Below are 24,211 nucleotides of genomic sequence, written 5' to 3' on the forward strand. Positions count from 1 at the left end.
TCCACAGATGCATGCACTCAATTCTTTGACTGCACAGCTGCACTTGCGCGGGAGTCCGTTTCAGGACAAAGACTGAATCTTGTTGCAGGTAAGAAACACATGCGTAGTATCCTTCGCCACTTAGCTCAACGTTTAACACTGCACCCAAACTTGTTCTTCTTTTCGCTTTGCTGACAACAAAATAACTGATAACGATGAGGGTCTCCAGCTGACAACGGCGCGTGCATTGCATGGATATGGCAGCTCCAGGTGCTCATTAAGTAAGCACATATTGTTATTATCATTCTTAAATGAGTGCAGCGCCTTATGAGCTCCGCGCCGTAGAAAAATCCGGTGTCGCAGTCTTCTGATTCGCCCGTGAGCGAAAGTTTTCGCATATGTATGCGTGTGTGCATGCGACTGAGCAGCTTATCCATTCTCCTCGGCTTGGCCTTCAAAGGAGCGCAAGATGGAGGTGCCCCGTGTCTAGTCGCCTTTCTGCTGAGAGAAGCGACCAGTTTTCCGCCATTATCTTGCCCCTCCACGTTCTAAGCGCTGTCAAAGGCGGCCGAGACGCCTTATACCTAGTCGGGTTCACGGCCGACTGCGTGCGTGAGATATCGGAAGTACGACGTCGGAACCCTTTAGAAATCATTCTACATGGCATATATCGCGGACAAATCAAGGAAATTTTTGGGCACGTAGGGCCCTCTGGGCTGTACTTGTCTGCGATAAGGTAACCTCGCCGCCTACGGGATTATCTGCCTGAGCTACGTCGAGTGCTTGGTTGCCATAGTCGGAAGTTCACATCCCAGTATAAGCGCTGTGTTCTTTTTGTCTTTTTTGACGATGGGGAGCTTGAAGTTCGCCTCCTCCAGTGAACAACATCTGTAGGCTTGGAGTGGCTCCTGACACCGGCAAAAGATGCCGAGAGCGAGTAGGGCTATACTAATCCAGGTACAACCAAATTAAGAACGCTCACTAAGCTTCTACAAAGACACTCCCTCACCAGAACAGGACTTGGCCTCCCTGGTGCAGTATTCGGCCACCACCTCCCAAATGGTCCCTACAATTCACCCACGGCCCTCGGTTCCCAGCAGCTGCGGAGCACCTGACCAAAGCGGCGGTTTTACCTGTGTAACGCAGCAGAGGGTGCTAAGAATCTCTGGATCCGGACAGGCCGCCAATGGAAACTGACCCTTGCAACGTTCAACACCCGAACCCTCTCAAGTGAGGCTAGCTCAGCAGGTCTCTTTGAGGAACTATCAGACATTGTTTGGGATATCATCGGCCTTAGTGAGATTAGAACTGGTGAGATTTATACATTGCTAAATAGCGGGCATGTCCTCCGCTATAGAGGTCTCCCAGGCAAGAAGCAATACGGGGTAGGATTCAGAATCCATAAGGACATAGCGGGCAACATCGACGAATTCTACAGCATTAATGAGCGGGTAGCTGCAGTCGTAATCAAACTTAATAAGAGGTATAGATTAAAGGTAGTACAAACCTACGCTCCAGCATGTAGTCACGATGATGATGAAGTAGATCAGTTTTATGAAGATGTTGAATTAGTGATGAGGGAAGTGCAAACTCAGTATACTGTAGTAATGGCCGACTTCAATGCAAAAGTGGGGAAAAGGCAGTCTGGTGAACAAGCAATTGGCAACTACAGTGTTGACTCTAGGAACACTAGAGGAGAGATGCTGGTAGAATTCGCAGAAAGGAATAAGCTTCGAATAATGAACACCTTTTTCAGGAAGCGAACAGAAAGTGGACCTAGAAGAGCCCTAATGTTGAAACAAGAAATGAAATTGATTTCACACTTCCTGCTGATCCAGCGTAGTGCAGGATGTAGAAGTTATAGGTAGGGTAAAGTGCAGTGATCATAGGTTAGTGAGGTCTAGGATTCACTTCAATTTGAACAGAGAAAGAGTAAGACTGGTCAAGAAGAAACAGGTCAACCTAGAAGCAGTAAAGGTAAAAGCAGACAAATTCAGGCTGGTTTCTTGAAAATAAATAGGCAGCCTTAGAACAGAGAGATGATGACGACATGGAGCTAATGAATGAAACCATAACTAGATTTGTTTCAGGGGCTGCCGTTGAAGTGGCAGGCAAGCTCCAAGGCAAACAGTAGGCAAGCTCTTCCAAGTAACAAAGGACCTAATAAAGAAACGACAAAGAATGAGAGTGGCCAACTCAAGAGATAAGATAGAATTCGTGGAACTGTCAAAACTGATCAACAAGGTGAAAATAAGTGATATTCGAAATAGAACACAGAAACTTCTCCTATACCTAGCGATGAGGCAAGAAGGGCCTTGCAAGACATGAAACGAGGAAGAGCGGGAGGAGAAGATGGAAAAGCAGTCGACCTAATAAAATATGGAGGAGACATAATGCCTGGAAAACTGGCGACTCTTTATACAAAGTGTCTATCGACAGCAAGGGTTCCAGAAAACTGTAAGAATGCAAACATTATACTAATCCACAAAAAGGGAGACGTTGAAGAATTGAAAAATCATAGACCCATTAGATTACTCCCAGTATTATGTAAAATATTTACCAAAATAATCTCCAATAGAATGAGGTCAACACTGAAATTTAGTCAACGAAGGGAACAAGCTGGCTTCAGGAAGGGATACTCTACAATGGACTACATCCATGTCATTAATCAGGTCATCGAGAAATCCGCAGAGTATAATAAGCCTCTCTATATGGCTTTCATAGATTACGAAAAGGCATTTGATTCAGTAGGGATAACAATAGTCATAGCGGCATTACATAATCAAGGAGTACAAAACGCTTACGTAAATACCTTGTAAAATATTTACAGAGGTTCTACAGCTACCTTAATTCTACACAAGAAAAGTAGGAGGATACCTATAAAGAAAGAGGTCAGACAGAAAGACATAATCTCTCCAATGTTGTTCTCTGGGTGCTTGGAAGAAGTATTCAAGCTATTAAACTGGGAAGGCTTAGGAGTAAGGATCGACGGCGAATATCTCAGCAACCTTCGATTTGCCGATGAAATTGTTCTATTCAGCAACAATGCAGACGGGTTACATCAAATGATTGAGGACCTAAACAGAGAGAGTGTAAGAGGGGTTGAAGATGAATATGCAGAAGACAAAGAAAATGATGAATAATAGCCAGTCAGCCTCTAGAGTCTGTGAAGGAGTACGTTTACCTAGGTCAACTAATCACAGGGAAAGCTGGTCATGAGAAGGAAATGCATAGAACAATAAAAATGGGTTGGATCGCATACGGCAGACATTGTCAGCTCCTCAGTGGAAGCGTACCATTATCACTGAAAGGGAAGGTGTCCAGTCAGTGCATTTTACCAGTGCTGACATATGGGGCAGAGACATCTAGACTTACACAGAAGCTTGAGAACAAGTTAAGGACCGCGCAATGAGCGATGAAACGAAGATTGCTAGGCATAACGTTAAGAGAAAGAAAAAGAGCGGTTTGGATCAGAGAGCAAACGGGTATAGACGATATTCTAATTGACATCAAGAGAAAAAAATGGAGCGGGGCAGGTCATGTAATGCGCTGGTTGGATAACCGTTGGACCGTTAGGGTTACAGAATGGGTTCCAAGAGAAGGGAAACGCAGTCTCGGATGGCAGAAGACTAGGTGGAGCGATGAAATGAGGAAATTCGCGGGTGCTAGTTGGAATCAGTTGGCGCGGGACAGGAATAATTCGAGATTTCAGGGAGAGGCCTTCGTCCTGCATTGGACATAAAACATGATGATGATGATGATGATGATGATGATGATGATGATGATGATGAGGTGAGAAGATTTGGGCGGCACGCCCTTGCTTCAGTGCAAAATTAATTCAAAGTTAATCAAGGAAAGGCAAGCGTTGGAACATGAGGCAAGTTTTCATAAGTAGTGTTATCACAGCTTAAAGTTAAATTGAAATGAAATTCTAGTGTTTAACGTCCCGAGGAAGTGCACGTGCTTCGGGCAGCCGCAGTGCGGTGGTGGATTCGAATTAATTTGTACACCTGTTTTTTTTGTTTTTGTTTTTTTAACGTGCACCCAAAGCATGGCAGACGAGCCTTCCTGCATTCCGGTCCTTTCGAAATGCTTGGTAACGAAACAGCGACGTTATGCTCAGCATAATGAGGCTATAAGCGTGTAATTTTAACCGCGGTTTGACCACATGTTGCGCAAGATGTTCAGTCAAAATAGAAGTTCAAAACAACATAAAAAGTTCAGAAGGGATCAGTAGTAGTCGAACTAAGGGATTCAATGTTCGACAAGGGTCCTAGCTTTTATCAAGATGTTCAGCGTAAGTCTGCTGGGAGTAACACGGTCTTACAGAGCTAATTTTCAATTAGGGAGATGTGTTCACAATCAGGAAATGCAGACTCACAATGGCTTTTCAAGTAGTAAAGCGAAGTTATCTTTGCCTCATCACCCAACTTAGCGAAAGCCTGCCGCTGTCGTCTTTTCGAGTAGACCACTTGGGACACTCAGTAAGTGCCACTAAGTATGCGTCTGAAGAGACAATTTGGGGCACTTAACAGAACAAGTTGGCAACAGAAAATTTAGGATTTCTTGGCCAATCTCCCGTAAATTGGTAGGAGCCACATAATTTATGTGCAACAACACGTTAGCAACACAGAAGTGAAAAGAAGTCGCCAAAATAAATGGTCGAGTGTGGAATGGGAAGCGTACTGAGCAAACCCTCCAATTATTTGCCCATCCTCGACGGTGGCTATGTGCTAATGCAGAGGAACGACGAAACAACAAATATCGGATAACAGCCTGCATGTAGCGTGACGTATAGAGAACGTGTGCATTTAAAAAAATTATAGGGTTTTACGTGCCAAAAGCACGACCTGATTATGAGGCACGCCGTAGTGAGGGACGCCGGAAATTCGGACCACCTGTGGTTCTTTAACGCGCACCTAAATCTAAATACACGGGTGTTCTCGCAATTCGCCGCCATAAATGTGCGCATTTAATGTGAATTTCGTGGATGTCGCGAGTGCATAGAAATATTTGGGCCATTACGTTTCCATTGTGTGACCGCCCGCGCGTTACGCTTTCATGAAAATTAATTTTTTTGCAAGTTAGAATAACACTTGTGTAAAGTTACATTCCATTTGCGTGTTTTTGGACAACTCTTTCCAACATTAGCATTAAACTTTTATGACATATAATTTTCAATTTCCAGAAAAAAATACAGGAAAGCTTCGCTTTCGACCAATTTCTTCATAAGCGTGGAATCGGCCAAATTTTTTTTATTATGGATAAATACCCAATGTAAAGACAAAGAGCGCACGCAGGGTGTCACAACTGACCGACATGCACTAAGTTCATAAAAAACTGCGATGTCGATGCAGATTTTTTCTAGGGTACTCAATTTAATAAAAAAATTCCCTCCCGTGTGCTAAAGACAATTAGGATCGACATTTGTTGTAGATATGTAGGCAAAGTACGCACTACTTTTCTCAGGTTACTTGACGCCTTAATTTTATGTTTAAACTTCATTGCACTTTGTCAATCATCACCTTCGCAGCGATTTGGGCATCTTGCTATGCCATAGTAAAGGTTTTGAATAGTGCGAGTGCGTGTGGTGGGAGGGAGGGGGCAGACAATACTGTCTGTCTGTCTTTTCCCGTATTCTTTTCAGGCACTTGTCTTATTGAAAACCTTTACGTGGTCAGTACTACATTCATACGTCTCAAGGCAGCCTGATGATCCATTGCTTTATTCCCTAATTTTCTAAAATAAATGTTAACGGAGGTAAAATGTTCTTTCGTATGTACAATCTTTTCAATTGGTTTGTTGGCCTTGATGTGCAAAGTACGACTTCACGCTTTCAATAATGCTTTGCATCAGTGGTGAAGCTATCAAAGCTCGAAATCTACTCCCACTTTAAGGGCGAAAATGCTTCTGCATAACCGGCTCTGCTCCGTCGGCATTTTATAACTTATAGCTTCCATTGTGTGTCAGTCGACATGCCCACGAATGTTACCGAAAGTGTGGCAGGCAAGAAATTTGAGTGATGTCCTTAGCATATCTACAGGTGCGTTGGCGAGCACCGACTGTCAACTTGTCCCACAGAAAGCCCTGGTGCTCAATAATAGAAGAACGCTTCTGTGTCTTTTTCCTGTCCTGGCGCTGCGTGGGGAGCTGATAAACAACATTCCTTGCTGACGTCAGGTTCCTCAATCTGTGAGCCGAATTGTTCTTTCAAAACCCATAGAGTAATAACGCTTTTCTGTAAATGATCCTCCACGCTATAATTGAGCGTGCTGTGTTAGCGCCTAAATTTGAAGGCCATTCTCTCGCGACCTTCATTTTTTGGAAAAGCACCTCGAACTCCTTCCTTTTTTTGCTCGCAAATGCCAAACCTTTTTGACCAATTAATGGGCCGAATGGCGTGGTGATTCATGTTATATATAACATATGCCTTCACTTCGTGCATACTTTGACATTGCGTTACCATGAGCCGCCTTTTCGACTAATATGATACAATTTGTATAATATCAGCAGTTGTTGCTGTATAATACATACAATATGCTGTATATTGTCTTTTACTCATTCATTGCATTTAAAGAATAATAAACTGTAACTGAAATTGAAACTGAATATGCTGCTCAACTCAAACAAAATTTCCTGCATAGGGATGCCTCAGCGCGAATGCTTCAAAACCAAGGGCCAAATACGCAAAGCTTTCAGTACGTTGGTACTGTGTTCCATTGGTCTGTCGCCTTCCCTAGCAATGTGCCCAGCATAAACATTGGCGTGTGTTTGCTCATACTACAAAATTTCGCATAAGAGCTTTTTTGTGTGTGTGTGTGAATACAGGCTGAAGTTCAGAAGCGACTGTGGTTGCAGGTTCACTTTGTTAAATCTCTTCCGCAGAAGAGCTTCTTGACTCATTGGAGCTCCTTCGATCACTATTTTGAGGAGGTCAGCCATTTCGGCACCAATCGCTAGCAAGGTCCTTCGCTGGCTCACCTCGGCAATGGTTGAAAAATAAACCCTGTAGTGACTTTTGTCAAGGGAGAATGCCACCCACGTGATCGCGTTTGCGGCTCCGCAAAAAAAGCTGTGTTTCTGAGGTAACTTATTTAGACCTACCATCTTTAGAGAAGTATCGCCGGCCATTTTATGACAGTGATGTTCATTGAGTCAGCGGCTGTCTGCACAGATTGCGGCTGGAACTAACGAAGAACTAGAAAAGCTGAAGCTGGAAGCGTAAGAATAGTGTCTGTAATTGAGAAGTCAGACCGTAAAATGGCTGCTTACATCTAAAAGGAAGAAAATGAATATATTGTTACTACGCATTTGGACAGGACCGTGCGCGCAAGAGGGAGAGGAGGAGGAAGTGGTAGGCTGTCTCCTGGAGCTGTGACCTTGGTACCAGCCTGCGCGATTACCACTATCTTTTCCCCATGTAAATAGTTGCGCATACATTTGTGCATTTGGCTTCCTCTTCGCAACATTTGGTGGAGGTGCGGGGTAAATGATATTTTAAACAATTGATACTAGAAGTAACTTATAATGACCATCACAGGCATAGTAAGGAAAGCAGGAGATATCACAGTAAAAGGTATTGTGGCGTAAATGAACTCCTACAGAGCGTGAAACGGATATCAGTGGCTAAAACCTAGCGCCCAGGCACCAAGAGAGAGTGAGAAAAAGTACCGTCATTAATCTCATAGTCTGGACAATGCCTTTTGTCTTCTACCCTGTGCTATTTCTTCATTGTCATCTCTGACGCATCAAGCGCAACCGCCTCAGCCCTGCAAAATAAACACACAACAAGCATACATTATGGTAAGCATGCAAAGATAAATGAGCGGCTCTAAGAAAGGTGCTCTCAGTGCTGCCAGTCTCATTGTAAACGCTGAGGTATGAAAAGGCGGCTGTACAAGTTATTTTCTTTTTCGCAGGCCTGAAGCACAATGACCCTCGATGACTTCCTCATAGCTTGTCTTCTTTTCGCGAACTTCTTTTCAGCAGAGGTAAGTGAATGCGATATCAAACTACTTGCACAAACGCTCACAAAACGCAAATACCATCAAATGCGGCCCACTTTATCCCAATGCAAGAGCCAGGAAATACTCTTCTTGTGGCCCCGTGTGAGTTCCGTTCTTGTTCCGGCAATCACTTTCACAGAGCTATCACTGTTATCGCTTTCTGGTTGGATCAATAGGGCAGTCGATCGCCGACTACGGTGCCCGTATCACCACTATCGCAGTACCGCATGGCAGATTGTTTCTGTGGCAGAGGTTCGCCAAATAAACTGTTTCTTTCACCTGCTTTCGTCGCTCGCTTTGCCTGCCTGCCTGCACCCGTCGCTGCGACGCCACAAGCCACAGCCACTCACGTTTTGTCCGAATAAGCTTGAAACGTGCTATCACAGTTTTGTTGTGACAGACGCGAAGCACTAGTGACAGACGAAGCGCTTGTGACAGACGAAGCGTTAGCAGTACCTCGGCTCATTCGGTACACTACCGTGTACCGATTTAGCCGGCGTACTACACCGAGGGATTTTTTTACCTTTAGCTAATAGCTCTCCTCCACACTATTGGTCACTCTTAAAGGGAAAATTCAATTGGTCTACTTATTATAGCTCAAATGTGACTTGAAAGCAAGCGCAACATTTTTGATGCATACATGTTTGCCTATAATCCGCCCCACCAACTTTTTTTTTTTTGGGGGGGGGGGGATAGTGGAGTTTCAGGTCTTTTGAGCTTATTGCCAGCTAATGTAACAATAATCTATTCTAATAACAAGAATCTGTGAACATATGAGTAGTTTCTCATTTGAGCAATCAATTCTGTTATCAAAGGTTATGAAAGTCGTGAAATATAGGAAAGCAGAAGCAACTTTACCATTCTGTAAGTCAAGGACAGGAAGCAGTGTCAATATACCATCAATTGGGCCACTTCAAACACCTGAAGCAAACGAAATTGGTGTATTAAATATCGCTACAAAATATACAGCTAGTTTGTGAGAAAAACTCTTGCAACATCATCGTAAATCTTCTAGCAGTTTCATGTAAGCTTTGAACTCATACAAAAAGTAATTGTCCATTTGAAGTGCTCTATCAGATACGCTTTACAAAAATGACATATCTTGTTTAGGGCAAGGTCTGTGATTCATAACCTTTGTACTGTAATTTTCTTGAAGCTTGCAGAACTCTGCCTATTTCTGCAGGAAACTGACATGCCTTAAACCAGTCATCTCTCTTTCAGTCGGTATAATTGATCTTTCTTGTGAAGTGCAGAAAATTTCATCGAAATTGATTCAGCCGTTGCTTAACGGCAGTATTTCTGGCATTTCAGATGAACTTGAATAATGAAGTTGGATTCGACCGCGAGGTAAGGCCTCTTAGGAGCGGACCGTAGTATCCTCAAGCTTACCGTTTGCGGAATGCTGTGTTGACGTAAAGGTGTACGGTAAAAGTGCGGGTAGCCACATAGTGTGACGCATAGTTAAAACACAGAACACACAAAACTGAGACTGCAGTGACTTACCATGTAGTACTTACGTGGTGACGCAAAGTTTCGGTAGTGACGTAATCGTTGACACGCCAATACTTGTAGTATTTTACTTCGACAAGAACATTCGCCTAGCACAAGAGCGTTTCAGACTCGTTGCAATTGCACAAAGCACCGCAGGATGTTGACACCAGCGTTGCTACGCCTCTGGCTGAAAATGATCAAAAGAAAGAGGCCCAAGGAGATTTACGAATACGGCAAGGTAGAATTCAGCAAGAAAAACTTCTTACATTAACATAGATGAAAATGCCTTGCCGAAAGGCATACATGAAAGGCCCAAGGTTGCTGCTTGAAGATGAAAGCATACTGTGTCAACTATTCGCCACAGGGTTGAGGCATGCGTCTGCTGCGAAAAAAGTCCAGACTTGACTCAGTACGCTGTGATGGATTGTCAAGATATTCACCTAGGCGCAACCGTAGGAAAAGTGCACCTTCTAGAACAGGTGGGGTTCAAAGGTGATGGCAGCTTTAATTGGTCCGTGGTAGAAATAAGCAAGCGTAAATTTCGAATCTTGGTTGGAAAAAATGAAGAGTAGAGATAAAGGTTGTAACGAAAAGAAAAAAATACCAAGCATAGATAGGCAAAAGGCTAGACTGTAATATATATACAGGGTGTCCCAGCTAACTTTAGCCAGTGTTTAAAAACATGCAACTAGCACGTAGCTGGACAGAACAAATGTAATGTTGTTTGCCGTTGCTTGGAGATACCAGAACTATCTTTTTTCATTTCGCCTAATTATATCATTGGTCTCAAATAATGAATCAAATTCTAAAACATTATAATTAGATGAAAGTTGTCAATGAGAAAATTGTAGGGCGACACGAAAAACTCGCCATACAGCTTTCTATTCCTCAATACGCGCTAAATAAAAGTGTTTTTCCGAGCGTGAAAAAAGCCTGCGAATACACGCAATGTGCCTCGAGCGACCAGTCGCGCGGCAATTTTGCTTGCATTTTGATGCTTCTCTCACGCTCGGAGAGAGAGAGAATCAACTTTTGAACTGAGCGCTTAGTGGCGGTTGGTGCGCGCTGGCACCAGATGGGGTGGAACCTTATTCGCAGGTCCCATATGCGTCCAGCAGTTCCTGGCCCCTAGCCGCCAGCGCGAGCTGGGTCGGTAGGTCGGGGCTGGACAACAAGGTCTCCCATCGCTCGGGGGGGTTGGGGCTGGGGAGGGTGGGGGGTAGGGATGGTGGGGGGTTCTTGAGCTTAGTGCACTCTGCAATGATGTGTGCTAGAGTGCCTTTTGACCGTCTGCAAAAAGGGCATAAAGTGTCATGCTCTGTTGGGAACATCTTGTGCAAGAGCACGGGATGCGCTAGCGACCCCGCTTGCGTGCGCCGCAGGATCGTTTGCTGCTGTCGGCTGAGTTGCGGATGCGGACGGGGAAGCCTACATCTGCCGCTTCTGTACATTTGCGTGATTTCTTTGTAGCTTGTCACGGGGTGCGGTAGCTCTGGCTCGTCCTCGGCCCGGATTGACAGTTCTCGGGCATAGTGGTCGGCGAGTGCGTTGCCTTCCACTTGCGAGTGAGCCGGGACCCACACGAGCTCAACGGCCCGTCCCGGTGATTTGCATTTGGTGAGGATCGCTAGTGCCGCGGGAGAGATGTTCCCCTTGCGGTAGCTTGCGTAGGCGGTCTGGGAGTCTGTGACCACGGTCCTCACTCCCGGTTGTGCGAGTGCGAGGGCCACGGCCACTTCTTCTGCTTCGGCTATATACGTCGTCCGTATCGACGCGCCTGTGACCAGTTTATCGATGGTGGTGACGACCGCCGTTGCTCTGGTTCCGTGCTTGGGAAGCGAGGCGTCCGCGTAGAGAACCTCTGGGTCCTTTTCCAGCTGTCGAGCCATTGCCTTGGCCCGTGCAGAGCGTCTGTCGTCGTTCCTCCCCGGCTGCATGTTCCGGGGGAGAGGCTTGGTCTTAATAATGTCTCTCCACGTTGTGGGGAGTGGCTCCGTTGTCGGTTGCTGTTCAATTTGCCATCCTATCTTGCGTAGGACGGCCCGACCGTGCTCTGTCCGGCTCAGCCTTACTCTCTGGTGGGATAGGTGTGCTTCCACCAGCTCTTCCACCGTGTTGTGGGCACCCATTTCCAGCAGCTTCTGCGTTGACGAGTAGACTGGGATGCCCATCGCGAGTTTCGCTGCTTTCCTTATCGTCGTGTTCAGCGTCTCGCGGTTCACCTTCGCAAGCTGGAGGTACGGGGCGGAGTACGTTACGCGTGACACGACGAATGCCTGCACCAGGCGCAGTGCGTCTTCTTCTTTGATTCCTCTGTTCCGGTTGGTGACTCTCCGGATCATGCTCAGGACTTGCTCCGATGTGGTCTTGATTTTGTTGACGGCTGCGTGCGCCTTGCCGTCGCTGCGCAACAGAAGGCCCAGTATCCGAATCTGCTGCGTTGGTTTGATCACTGTGGCGTCGATGGTGATGATTATGTTTGGCGGCGGCTCTTTCTTCGGCCTTCCGGGCTGTACCATGAGCAGCTCCGATTTCTGTGGAGCGCAGCTCAGGCCGCAGGTCGTGGCATACTCGTGGACGGTCGTTGCCGCTCTCTGCAGGGCTTCCTCCGCCCAGGCGTCGGACCCCGCGCGGTTCGTCCACATCGTTATATCGTCGGCATAGAACGCGTGGTCCACGCCCTCGATCTGATTGAGTAGTTCGGGCAGGGGCAGGAGTGCTAGGTTGAAAAGCAGAGGCGACAGGACAGACCCCTGTGGGGTACCCCTGTCTCCGAGCTCCACAGGCTCTGACCGTTCATTTCCTATCCGGATAGTTGCTGTTCTATTGGTCAGGAAATCTTTAATATAGCCGTAGGTCTTGCGGCCACAACCCGTCTTGCGCAGGTTCTCGAGCATGCTGGCGTGGGACACGTTGTCGAAGGCCCCTTTCAGGTCCAAAGCCAGTATACCCCGGGGCGCGTGCCTCGTTGCTCTTTTAATCACTAATTCGTGTAATTGGATCAGGACGTCTTGGGTGCTCAGGTGCTGGCGGAATCCATACATGGTCGCTGGCATCTGATTTGTCTCGTCCAGGTGTGCTTGAAGTCTTCTGAGAACCATGCGTTCCATGACCTTGCCCACACAGGACGTGAGCGAGATAGGGCGCATGTTCTCGATCGTCAGAGGTTTGCCGGGTTTAGGTATGAACCTTACCTCGGCCTCTTTCCATTCTGCGGGCAGCCTCGAGCTTTCCCAGGTTCTGTTGATGTGACCCAGGAGCCCGTGTGCCGCCGCATCACTCATGTTATTGAGCAGCTTGTATGTAATGGCGTCCGTTCCGGGTGCGCTCCTCTTATTACTCTCGTCTATGGCTGTTAATAATTCCGTGATGGTGAACGGTTCATCCAATGCCGGATTTTCCGGTCCCCCGTACTCGTCCGGTATCGGAAACCGCCCTCTGTCCGTCTTGAGATAGATCGCCTTGAGGTCTTCAATGAGCCTTTGGCCGTTGCCATCGTAAGCGTTCAGAACTTTGGTGAGGTTGCGGTTGGTTGCGGTCTTGCTGCTCAACGGGTCGATCAGGTGTCTGAGCAGGCACCAGGTCTTGCGCGCCGAGAGCTTTCCCTGCAGCCCGTCGCACGTACGCATCCAATTCTCTCGGCACAGCTTGGTTGCGTATTCAGCGATCTGTTTGCTCGGAAAAACACTTATATGTAGCACGTATTGAGCAACAGAAAGATGTATCAGGAGTTTTTCATATCGGTCTACAATTTTCTCATTGACACTTTGCATAAAATTGTAATATTTGGGAAGTTGATTGGGAAGTTGGGACCTTTGTTCTGTCCAGCTACGTGGCATCTGCATATCTTTAAGCTCTGGCTAAATTTAGCTGGGGCACCCTGTATAGCAAACATCTGATAAGCTCAAACAGGCGAGGCGACCATTTGTCACCGCCTCGCTTTAAAAGGTATGCCATTGGAGATCATCATCTGCCATCTACAGCGGCAGTAATCTAATATTCTCTAAATGGTAAGAACCGTACCATGTAAGCCAAGGCATTTTCTTGCTATAATTTCACCAATGCAGCTGCCGCCTCCCATGTTCACTGGTCCCATGTCGCCGGCGCTGAAAGGTCAGACTCGCATCAAGCGACCCTTCTACATCATCGGCCATATGGTAAACTCGAAAGAAGAGGTGGACAAGTTCCTGCGTAAGGGTTCCAATGCCCTTGAAGTTGACATCGAGTTCGCCGACAACGGTACCGTGCTTGGGACCTACCACGGCCTCCCATGCGACTGCTTCCGGGGCTGCTTCAAGCGGGAGCCAATTGGAGAATTCCTGGACCACGTTCGTAACCGCACTTCCATGCGTGAGTGCGCACTGAATTTGACTACCCGGTGAAAACGCGTGGTCGAAATAATACTGAACGTTAAAGATGGCAACTTTTATTAAAGCCCCATCCTCATATTTTAGAGGGCATACTGGGTTCTCCAGCTTAAATTCTGAAAACAGCTTCGTTCTGATTAGAGTCTGTAGTGTAAATGTGCATTCAAGCATGGTTTTAGGACGTATGTGTGTGTGCGTGGGAGTGTGGGTTGGTTTAACCCCTTCTGAAAAAACCTTAGCAAGCTTGCAGCGCCTGTGCGGGTGGATTGCCCGACGACGTGGACATTATTTGTTCGACAAATTACAGTGCTATGTTGAGAAAAGCTGTTAACAAACTTTCATCATTGAACCTTTTGTCTACACACAGTTTGCGGTGCCTCGTACATGTTGAGTGCGACCCATTTGCTTTTGTGGAACACCGCAGTGGAAATGCTGGGAGCCTTGAAATTTACCAACTCTCACGCTTCTTGCTGCAGCCCATTCCAAATACAGGGGTCGAATGAGCCTCCTCTTTCTCGACTTGAAGACGACGAAAATTCCGAAAAAAGCTAAGGCCGTGGCCGGTGTTACGCTTGCCTTGAACCTTGTGAACCACCTCTGGAAAGGCGGTGAGTCAGTCTTCTTCATCTCGCATTTAATACTGTTACGATTGAGGCTGTGCACAAACTCAGCACCAGCTATTACCGAACGGGCAACAACAACAACAACAAAAAAAACATACGCAGACCCCATGCATTCTTGAAATCTGCGTTAATGCGAAGAGAGAGGGCAAATGATAAAGGAAAAGTAGAGAGGTTAACCAGGACTGAGCCCGGTTGGTTACCCTACACTGGGGAAAGAGACGGAAAGATTAAAAGAAGAAGAGAAAGTCCACTGGGGATATCGTTCAGTCGCTCAGTTCGGATCAGAGACGCTGACTCAATCCGCCAGCTTTCAAATATCGCATCAGCGCTTTTGTGGCCTTTTGTAGCTGCGATATGCGAGGCCATGGTGCCAAGATCTTGTTCAAGGTGAACGGTTTTCTATCTAACTGGTTGACAGCTGTGCAGAGGGCGTGTCTTTCATTTTCAAAAGATGCGAAGATGCGAAGAATTCTCCTCAAAACCCAGGTGGTGAAATTTTTCAACGCATTGGTCTGTCTGCACTTCAGCTCCGCTGTTGGAACTCGCTACGGGCGATCAAAATGTTTTTCTTCCACCCCCCCCCCCCCCCCCCCATGTGGTCAAAATCAATCAGGCGTCCCCCCACTATATACGGTGTGCCTCATCATCGGATCGTGGGTTTCGCGCGTAAAACCCCAGCATTGACTCTTTTTTTCAATATTTTCGCGTGTATTCGGAAAACTAGCACATTCCCATTCCAAATCAAGTCCATCCGCTACTTACAACGTCCCACTGGACATTGCAGAGTAATGGCGCTGGTGCCAGCATGTACACCCGAAAACACTGCAAGGCTGACCACGTCGCATACACAGTGTTAATAGACGAGACTCTCACTGTATAATCAGCGACAAGAATGAAGAAACTTGGCACACGTGTAACGTGTATTGCGCCAAGTGATAATCCAGGGAAAGAACTGTCACTGGTGAAATGGCAAAAAAAATATGTAAATGAAAATAATATAATATGTTGGTCACAACATAATTTTGTATATTCGTGCACATAGCCTGTGTAGAACAATGAATTGACGATCGGCTCACGTATACAGAACCCAATTAGAACATAACAGTCAAAACATAGTGACGCTATACAGAAAACCTGAAGGCAACAACGCGAACAAAAATGGCGATATCACATGATATCCAAAGCAGCAGTACTAATAAAGAAAACTCTAAGGATCGAGACTGCATTCATACCGGTCGCTCCAGAAGCATTACACATACTTACCGTTTGTGGGCTTAGTGATTTCTGTTAATTTAATGTCATTCTCCTTGCGACTGGATTTACGACTACATATAGCTTGTTTGGGAGTATGACCTTAACCGCATACAGCTCTTGAGTGTTTCCTTAAACAGGTTGTCTCAGCTAACTTTAGCCGGAGCTTTAAAATATGCAAATGCCACGTAGCTGGACAGAATGAAGGTAATGCTGTTTGCCTTCGCTTGGAATACTCAAATTATTATTTTTTCATTCCGCCTAATTAGATAATTGGTACTAATTAATCAATCAACTTCTCAAATGTTATACTTAGATCAAAATTGTCAATGAGAAAATTGCAGAGCGACATGAAAAACTCCCGACGCAGCTTTCTGTTTCTCAATACGTGCTACACAATAGTGTTTTTCTGAGCGTGAAAGGAGCCTGCAAGTGCACGCAAAATTGCCGCGCGACTTGCCGCTCGAGACGCTGTATATATTGTTGCGCGAATTTCTGCAGTGCATCCGAGGGAGCGAATGAATGTGCTGCTTTCAATCGGCTACGTCAAGGACCGTGACGTCACCAGAGGAGCCCTGGCGTTCTTGAAGAAAAAGGGACACGCTGACGTCCTACGCAACATCGGTATGACTTTATCGCTTCATCTGAAGGCTGCATAACGTGCTTAAGGGTTCCTACATAATTGCAAAGACAATTTTAACGTTATGTGCACAGCGTCTAATGGTCAATCACAATATTTATTGGATTTAATATAGCTATGCCGCGCCACTAAGTCCAGTCTAAGGCTGAAGACCGTCTGTGACGAAAGAACGCGATTGAAGTTATGCTCCCACTCGATCAGCGACGATGCAAGCAGATATGTTCATACTACGCCTCCAGTAAAATGCCTAGGCAAAGAAAGCCTTCAAATATGTGCAGTGTTTGTTGGTTTTCTTTCGTGCTCCTTTCTTTTTCGCTAAAGTGCATTGTGTTTCTATTTCCAGACAATACATCACGACAAGAATCACAACTGCGCGAGAGCAGAACGCCTCTGTACCATTACACATCGCTATAGCAGCTAAAGGAGCTACTGAATAGTTCACTTATTTGTGGTTTTACTGTAGGGGCTGATGTTCTGTGCATTCTCAGATTGCGGGTTTGATTTATTTATTCGACGACGTTGGAAATGTTGTGAGCTTCCTCACGTCCGAACGACCACTTCCCCCTCCCCCTCCCCCCAGAAAGTGAAGGGGTAACGTGGCGCTATGAGCTGTTCGCTTTCTGGGGCCCCTAATATGACATGGTCGGAAAGTTTGGGTGTGAACCAGATAAAGTGCAGTCCAAGCAGCATTCTGCCACAATAATTTTTAACAAAGGTTCGGTACATAGTAGCTGAGATATTAGAAAATTAAATGTCCCGAGGCTATGTTGAGAGGAGGTGTGCCATCCTCCCCTCAAGACAAGCTCTCGCCCTTTGCCTCGATCAGCACTTGCAAGCAACACTCTCCGCCGGTTTTCAGCCATATCGGAGCCGAGGCTGCAACGTGACGTTTACGTCATTGGCCACCGCCACTTCCTTTTGATTGTATTTTTCTATCTTTCTTTTTGTCCCTCATTTGTGCCCTTTCTGTCGTTTTTCCTTCTTTCTTTCATTTTTTTGTTCCTTCGCGAACTACTTGAAGAATGGGTTTAGCGCTCGGTGTTTCGTGAGAAACCCCGAGTTTTTTCTCTCTCCTGGTGGCTTGCTATGCTCTAAGTGCACCGAACGTGTGACGTATAAGGGCCATGTATGTGACGTCATCTCGCAGGCTGGGGGTCGTGGCTCCTACGAGAAGAAGGGTGTGCCGAATTTCGTTTTGAATTTCCTGATTTTCTCAGGGCGTAAATCGGCCCGAATACTTTGCACACACACAACACCGTCACTCTGCTATCTACGCACCGCACCTGTCCATTTGCTGCGCCCAAACGTAGGTGAGAAGCCCCCATGTAACATATTTGCCTTGGTCACGCAGGTTTCGACGTGGGCATGAACGACCCCCTGAAGAGCATTGCGCGCATGTACGATAAGCTGGGCATCAAAGGCCACAGGTGGCAAGGCGACGGCCTCTCCAACTGTTTGCGGTTCCTTATGCCTGTGGACAGGCTTAAAGCGGCCGTCAAGTTACGTGACAGCGAGGATGGCTACGTCGACAAGGTGTACCACTGGACCATCGACCTGCCCTACTACATAGAGAAGAGCGTCAGGTCAGCCTCGGCGATTGCCGCACCGTATATGGTTCTGGCGCTTCGGATGATTCTCGGGTAGTTTTTCGTCGAACGGAACGGGTGAACTATTGAACGAATCATTACCTCGCAGCCTATATTCCCGTTTTGCTGCTAAGGTGTATCAGGAACACAGAAATATTCGCGCTACAGAACCACTGGATGAATTTGAACAAAATGCATCGCAGTTTAAGTGGAAATCGAGTTCTGCAAATTGTTAGAAGTAGAATTTATATTAAAGCCGTCATTCCTTTAGAAGAAACTGGTGAAATCGGTGTAAGTCTAAAAATATTTAACAAGAAGGTTCTGGGTCATTAATTCTGCACGAAGTGCATTCATTATAACAAAAAAAAAGGAGAAGTCGCAGTTTCTCCCTCACAGCGAAGCATTGATTGCGATAGCGAATCGGTAGACACATATACGAAGTAGCGACAGTAGCTTTATCTGCTGTACAAGCTCGTAAGCATTGACTTAGTAACTAAATTAACAAGCATGGTGTCACGCTCGCACAGGCAAACATAAACACATCTCACTCGGTGAGCGCGGACACTCGCTGTCAAAACGTTGGCGTGAGGAAGAGCGGCAGCAGTGGCGAGCGAATAGGCCTTCGTGCTGCATCTCGCCTCAACGCGAACTAAGAGGCGAGAACACAGCGCGCATGAAGCTGTGAGCCACTCGCGAATCTAGGCTCAAGTCATTGCAGATCCCTTTCAAGATAAGGGCCGCGCGGCCGTGTTCAGCCACGCCATACACAGCCGCCGCCGGAGTAGAACGTCCCCTCCCCGCCCCGCGGTGCCATGGGCGCGGTTGAAGACAGCGTGTTTCCTCCCCACCTTCCTCCCTTGCGCGCTTGAGGCCAAGCCACCATTCTCGGCTCACCCTCGCACGTACAGCATGCGGAGCGCGGCCACGTGCTTATTGCACTTAGAGCATATTGGATATATGGAACATCACAGAGACGGTGAAAATGCGCCTGGAGTGTCCATATAATTGCTATAACAATAAACATTATCCCACTTAAATGAAACTCTCAGTTCTCACTCCACTGTATATGGAATCGGTGAGGTGGAGTCCGGGTACAGTTGATGACGCTGCAAATATATTGCGGCGAGAGTTTGGGCGACGCTGCTCCGCAGTGTTGCAGGCACTATTTTTTTTAGGTTGGCGGAAGGCTCTCGTACTTCTTTCCACCGCCTGTGAAGAGCTACAAACAAGCGCCTTTATAACGAAGCGCTCGGGTCCTCAAGTCATCCTTCGCCATGCAGGTCATTACATCGTATAGAAATAACACACCGCACCGCTCGCAGTGGATCGCAGTAAGGCACACTCAAAAGAGAAAGGTATTGTTTAACAAGAATTCAAGAGATGCATTGTGGGATAAATCGCTAATTTTTTGTTGCACAAGTGTGGCTGCAGCCGGCCTCATAACATCGATTTCAGCGGCATGCAAGGCCACTTGTGGTGTGTAGCGCTTCATATATTGGGCAACGCCGTTCACTCGGTGGCTGCGGAATGTAGTGGCGGTGCTATTCTGCAAGTTGTCGTTGAGGAAGCCTTCGTTGTACAGGTACATTCGTTGTATAGAGATCTTCCTTGTAGATTCGTTCACACTGCATACGAAACATGAGAATCCGGCTGTGAGGCGTACCGAATTCTTCGTTGCACAGGCGGTATCGTTGTAGAGGCATTCGACCATACTGCAGCCGATGCTTCCCGTTAAACCGCGAGCCCTAAATCGTGTAATGTTGTAGTAATATGCTAACCGCTGTCGATGATTAGCGAAACTGCGGCTTTTTAATGCGAACCCTCATGGGACGGGCACTTTTATGTATGTAGGTGGATTCCTGTCTCGCCTCGTTTCGGTCATATTCAATCTTTTTTTTAATTTAAGTTTACGTGTGCGATTGGGGAGGATTTGAACCAGGTACGCCCAGTAGAACAGCGCCATGCTCTCGCTGCAGCTAGCCTTTGGCGGATTTAACCTCAAGCCTTTGGGATTCGTCCAGTGGGTTCAGGTTGCAACCTTTCTTCGCCGGATTACCACGCGTATCACCGTCGTCGCCAAGCATGCTGTCATCAGACACGCATGCTCGTGTCGCACGCACATTTGTTTGCCTCGCGCAAAAATGTCGGTGCGTCTAATTGCGGACAACTTTTCTTGGCTATGAAGCGAAAGGCACGGAGCCAAAGTACGTATGTGGCACCGCTGCTGAAAGTAGTCCCACAATTTCGTTAACGGTTTCTCACCATGGTAAATGGAGGGACGCAACGTTTTCGTCTTTTCTCGCAGCTCGTAATTTCAAAGAATGCGCGACGTTCACCAGCCAGCTAAGGATATATTAATGCATATGTATTTTTTTTCTAGTTTGTCCTTCCGGGTTTTTGCACTGGCGAGACCATTGCACGTTTTACGCATTCCTCAAAGGCAAAAATAGAATGGCGCCTGCCTTTCCTGCATGGTGGCTGTTCATCCCTTGCAGCCCCGCTTAATTGTCAGACCGCCTGAGAGACTGGTTACCAGCAACAGTGGCTGTGGAAGGACACAAAACATGTGCTTGTAACGCGTACGCACAAACCAGGCAAACCCATCCGTAATTCACAACCGTCAGCGTGTACAAACAGTGAAAGAGCTGACTTACAGGAACTTGCATTTTTCGATCTAGATCGTCAAAAAAAAAAAAAGAAAGGATCTTCGCGCTTCCTGCTGCACTGCTCTCGCTAAAATTTCGCAGAAAGATTGCATTTTTCGAGCCTACGTCTTTCAAAGCAACTCTCGGCACAGTAACTTGCCCGTATTCTTGAGAAAAGAGTGCAAAGTTGCCTTCGCATATGGGGATTCAAGCTGCAGCGCAAATGACGCTAGTATAAATTGATGCCGCCGCCTTCTGGCAGCTGCAGAAAGCAGCTGTTCAGGTAAGGTTGCCGCGTGTTCTAGAGGAAAACGGGCAATACACGCCAACCCTTGCTTAGCGGCTACATTCTGCAGCTGCCGGGAGGCGACGACCCAAGTTTATGCTAGCGCGAGTGACGGCAATGGTAATGAAACCTGCTATGAGTAACTACCTAAGCCGAAAAAAACGAAATAAGCAAAGAAACAATTGATGACAGCTCGGAGGGAAGCTCCTTACTTTTCAAAGCGAGATGAAGATACCTTAGAATGCTTACTTGTAAAGCGAGGTACACGAAGGAAGAAGACGGATGTCTTTTCTGCGGTAAAGTTAGGAAAATGATGGAACATGCTTTAATATAATGTGAAGATGTCTGCCCAGCTTTCAGGTTAGGTTCCTCTGGCCTCCTTGAATCGCTTGGGTTCAGTAATAGCGGGGGTAGAGTAAATATGTCGGCAGTAGACATTAGTAAGAGACGATTGAAGGTTTGGTGGCACAAAAGTAGGGAGATCACAGACAGCGAAGGCATGAAAAGCAAGGTTCCCAATTGTAGTTCAGAAAGTTTGATGTTGAGAATTGTTAGCGTTTGTTTTTATAAAGATAGGCAGAACATTAGGCAAAATAATAACAGCTTAGTGGCACAACCCACCACCCCGTTTGAAAGGAACGCTCATAGCATCCATCCATCCATCCAGCCAGCTCCGTCACGGCAGAAGCTTGCACCCCGTAAGCGAAGGCAGCTTTTCGTTTTCTTTCCTAAAAACCAAACAAATCACTGTGCCAAGTGTTACATCTGACGACGTAGAGTCACTAACTGAATCTTTCTGCAATACTTTAGCAAGAACAGCGCAAATTCCTATTTACGTAAGTTTCAATCGATATATGCACGTCCCCTCATGCTGTGCCATCGTCATCAACGCCGATATCGTCGTCATCAAAACTTTATTATTGAGACTGAGGAGTTTGGAGCACGCAGGCTTCTCGGGCCCCGGCACGGCCCCACTTGACTGAAGCGCTTATGCTCCTTCGGTCTATAACGCTGGCAGCCGATCCATAGCCATAATCTGCACACAAGCGAGTGTCCGGAGCGCAGCAGTGTCTCACAGTCCTCCCAGGTCTTCAGCTGCTCTAGTTGATCGTATGGCCGGTCCGTGGCCACAGCGCAGGATTCGTTGCTCGCAGTTCAGAACTCGCGGTACCTATGGGATGCCCCCAAACTTCGATTAACTTCAGAAATTCAGGACGAGTTAACCGCGCCTGCCTTCACTAAACTAAAGGACCTGTGGAAGGTCAGACAAAAGAAAATCACAAGCGAGACCGATGCCAGACTTGCCTGAACTACTTTATATACGAATGCACGTGCAGAAGTTCCGCCCGCCCGCGTAGCTTTCGTTTCATAGCAAGGAAACGTTGCCCGTGAGTATAGTAACAGAATTTCCAGAATTCAGCTTTACAGAATTCAAGACATTGCTGGATAGCTCGCTATTTCTAAATGATTCGCGTGACTTATGATTCTGTCTCAGTGTGGTAGGTGAATCGCAAACGAGACTGATGCCAAACTCGCCTGAACTACTTTGTGCACGAATACACGTGCAGAAGTTCCGCCCCCGTAGCTTTCGTTGTGCAGCCAGCAAACGTCCGTGAGTACAGTAACGCTTTACAGAAATCAAGACGATTCTCGATAGCCGGGTATTTCCAAATGATTCGCGTGACTTATGATTCTGTCTCAGTGTGGCAGCTGCGTAATTATTATTTATTTATTTTTTCGCAGGCTTGGTGTCGACGGCATCATCACCAACCAGCCTCACAACGTGCTCGGCGTCGTGACGAGCATTTTCTTTCAAGATCGCCTCAGGGTGGCCAGCGTGAACGACAGCCCCTGGGAACGAGTCCGACGGAGCCCGAGCGAGGTTATCGAGGACGAGGAGGACATGGATACAAATATCATCGGCGGAGAGGAAACCGGAGCCGGCGAATAATCGTTGTCTGATTCGTGAAGCGCGGGGATTGCCACTTCTTGAACGTGGTGGCGCGCGCACGCAAAGCTGCTACGGCCGTGGAGTTTCTTGCAATAATTACTAGAGGGAACTCTGGCGCTGCAGCCGCTGTACCACCGCGGGAATGATGGGAAGTGCATCGATTTGTCTGATCTTCGTGCTTGTGGATTCAGACGTTCTTGTGGCTTTGTCTATTATACGCTATATAAATCTTGTCGTCGTGAATTTCAGCGCAATCTATACTCTTCGAAGTGCAGAAGACGCCGCCAACACGCACAATTGCTATTAACTGCAACGGTTGAGCTTGTGCAGGTGGCCAAATCGAAACGCGCCAAGCCTCTCAAGGCACTGGCATGTCCGCGATAAATTCATATGGGCGCTGTACTCGCTTGTCCTTGGTTTCATTATCAGGCTTCTGTTCTAGAGTTCATGTGCTCAAATCCTGGCGTCAGACAATCTTAATGATGTCTATTTAATTATTTATTACGCACTATGTTGTTGAAAATGACGAGTTTACAAAGTCATAAAGCCGTTTGAAGCCAAAAAGACGAAGTTTAGGCAAATCCATGTGCTTCCCACAATTCCCATGCTGGTACAACCGTTCTTGCTGCAGCTCCCGTAGAAACTAGCGCCAGAGTTTCCTCTAGTAATTATTGTAAGAAAATCTATGGCTACGGCCACACTGTACACATCTTGTCGATTAAAACTTTAGTAGAGCGTTCCGCGTGGAAAACAGATGGCCGGCGCCAAATGCTGTAGCGCCATCTGGTATATCAAAATTAAAGCACTTTGGCGGCAGCGGTGGCGTTTTTCGTTAAGCCATGCCAACATCAGAAACTATGGCTGATCTCCGTAATGACGACAGAACATCGCTAATACAGCAAGCAACAATGCCGAACTCGGATCGAAGCTGGCAGTCTGGGTGCTGCCATTTTGCCCCGTCAGCTAGGCAAGACCATGCAAAGCCCTCAGAACTATATCCAAAAGTTATGCGTGCGTAACTCACAAAACCTCTCTTATATTATTCTGCGCATAGGTATTTTCCGACAGGCATTTTATGGCGTACACAAGTGCTTTGCGTACGCTATACCGGAGCTCTTTATAGGTCTTCTGTACTGAAACGACAGCATAAGCAGTCTTTAACGCGAGAGCGTTAAGGACCCGTGGCGCAAGAAATCCGATGTCGGCGTCGGACATCGCGCGTCGAAAAATCATTTCGAACCACAACTACGCAGGCCATCCGAGTGGCGCAGAGGCGTTACTGAATTAATTGAATTCCTCAAAGTGACACGCGTAAAAAAAATCGTAAAGTACAATCTAAACACAGTCTGCAGACAGGATAGCGTCCGATTGTAATTTGAGTATACG

The 24,211-nt window shown here is 46.8% G+C and overlaps 1 protein-coding gene across 4 annotated transcripts; it reads left to right on the plus strand.

Annotated features, from left to right (window-relative positions):
* On the plus strand, positions 1–23,641 carry LOC126544795 (dermonecrotic toxin LarSicTox-alphaIII1-like). Of its 4 annotated transcripts, none has more exons than XM_050192266.2 (8): positions 1–88; positions 7,899–7,970; positions 9,297–9,332; positions 13,544–13,826; positions 14,320–14,451; positions 16,219–16,341; positions 17,709–17,940; positions 22,618–23,641. In XM_050192266.2, the coding sequence occupies exons 2-8, from the start codon at positions 7,911–7,913 to the stop codon at positions 22,823–22,825; spliced, it is 1,074 nt and encodes a 357-aa protein (XP_050048223.1). In that variant the 5' UTR covers positions 1–88; positions 7,899–7,910; the 3' UTR covers positions 22,826–23,641. The 4 variants fall into 4 exon arrangements, with proteins under 4 accessions (XP_050048223.1, XP_050048222.1, XP_054933816.1 ...); XM_050192265.2 differs by lacking the exon at positions 1–88 and adding an exon at positions 95–260; XM_050192267.3 differs by lacking the exon at positions 1–88 and adding an exon at positions 6,052–6,171.
* The last annotated feature ends 570 nt before the right edge of the window (positions 23,642–24,211 follow it).

This window comes from Dermacentor andersoni, chromosome 10 (assembly GCF_023375885.2).
Source record: "Dermacentor andersoni chromosome 10, qqDerAnde1_hic_scaffold, whole genome shotgun sequence".
Classification (NCBI taxonomy): Eukaryota; Metazoa; Arthropoda; class Arachnida; order Ixodida; family Ixodidae; genus Dermacentor; species Dermacentor andersoni.

What these genes read in the sequence shown, in the direction of transcription:
- LOC126544795 (XM_050192266.2), top strand. Translation starts at nt 7,911, where the DNA reads ATGACCCTCGATGACTTCCTCATAGCTTGTCTTCTTTTCGCGAACTTC. An exon ending in CGAACTTCTTTTCAGCAGAG is followed by an intron (nt 7,971 to 9,296) that starts GTAAGTGAATGC and finishes CTGGCATTTCAG; the next exon opens with ATGAACTTGAATAATGAAGT. An exon ending in TCGTAACCGCACTTCCATGC is followed by an intron (nt 13,827 to 14,319) that starts GTGAGTGCGCAC and finishes TTCTTGCTGCAG; the next exon opens with CCCATTCCAAATACAGGGGT.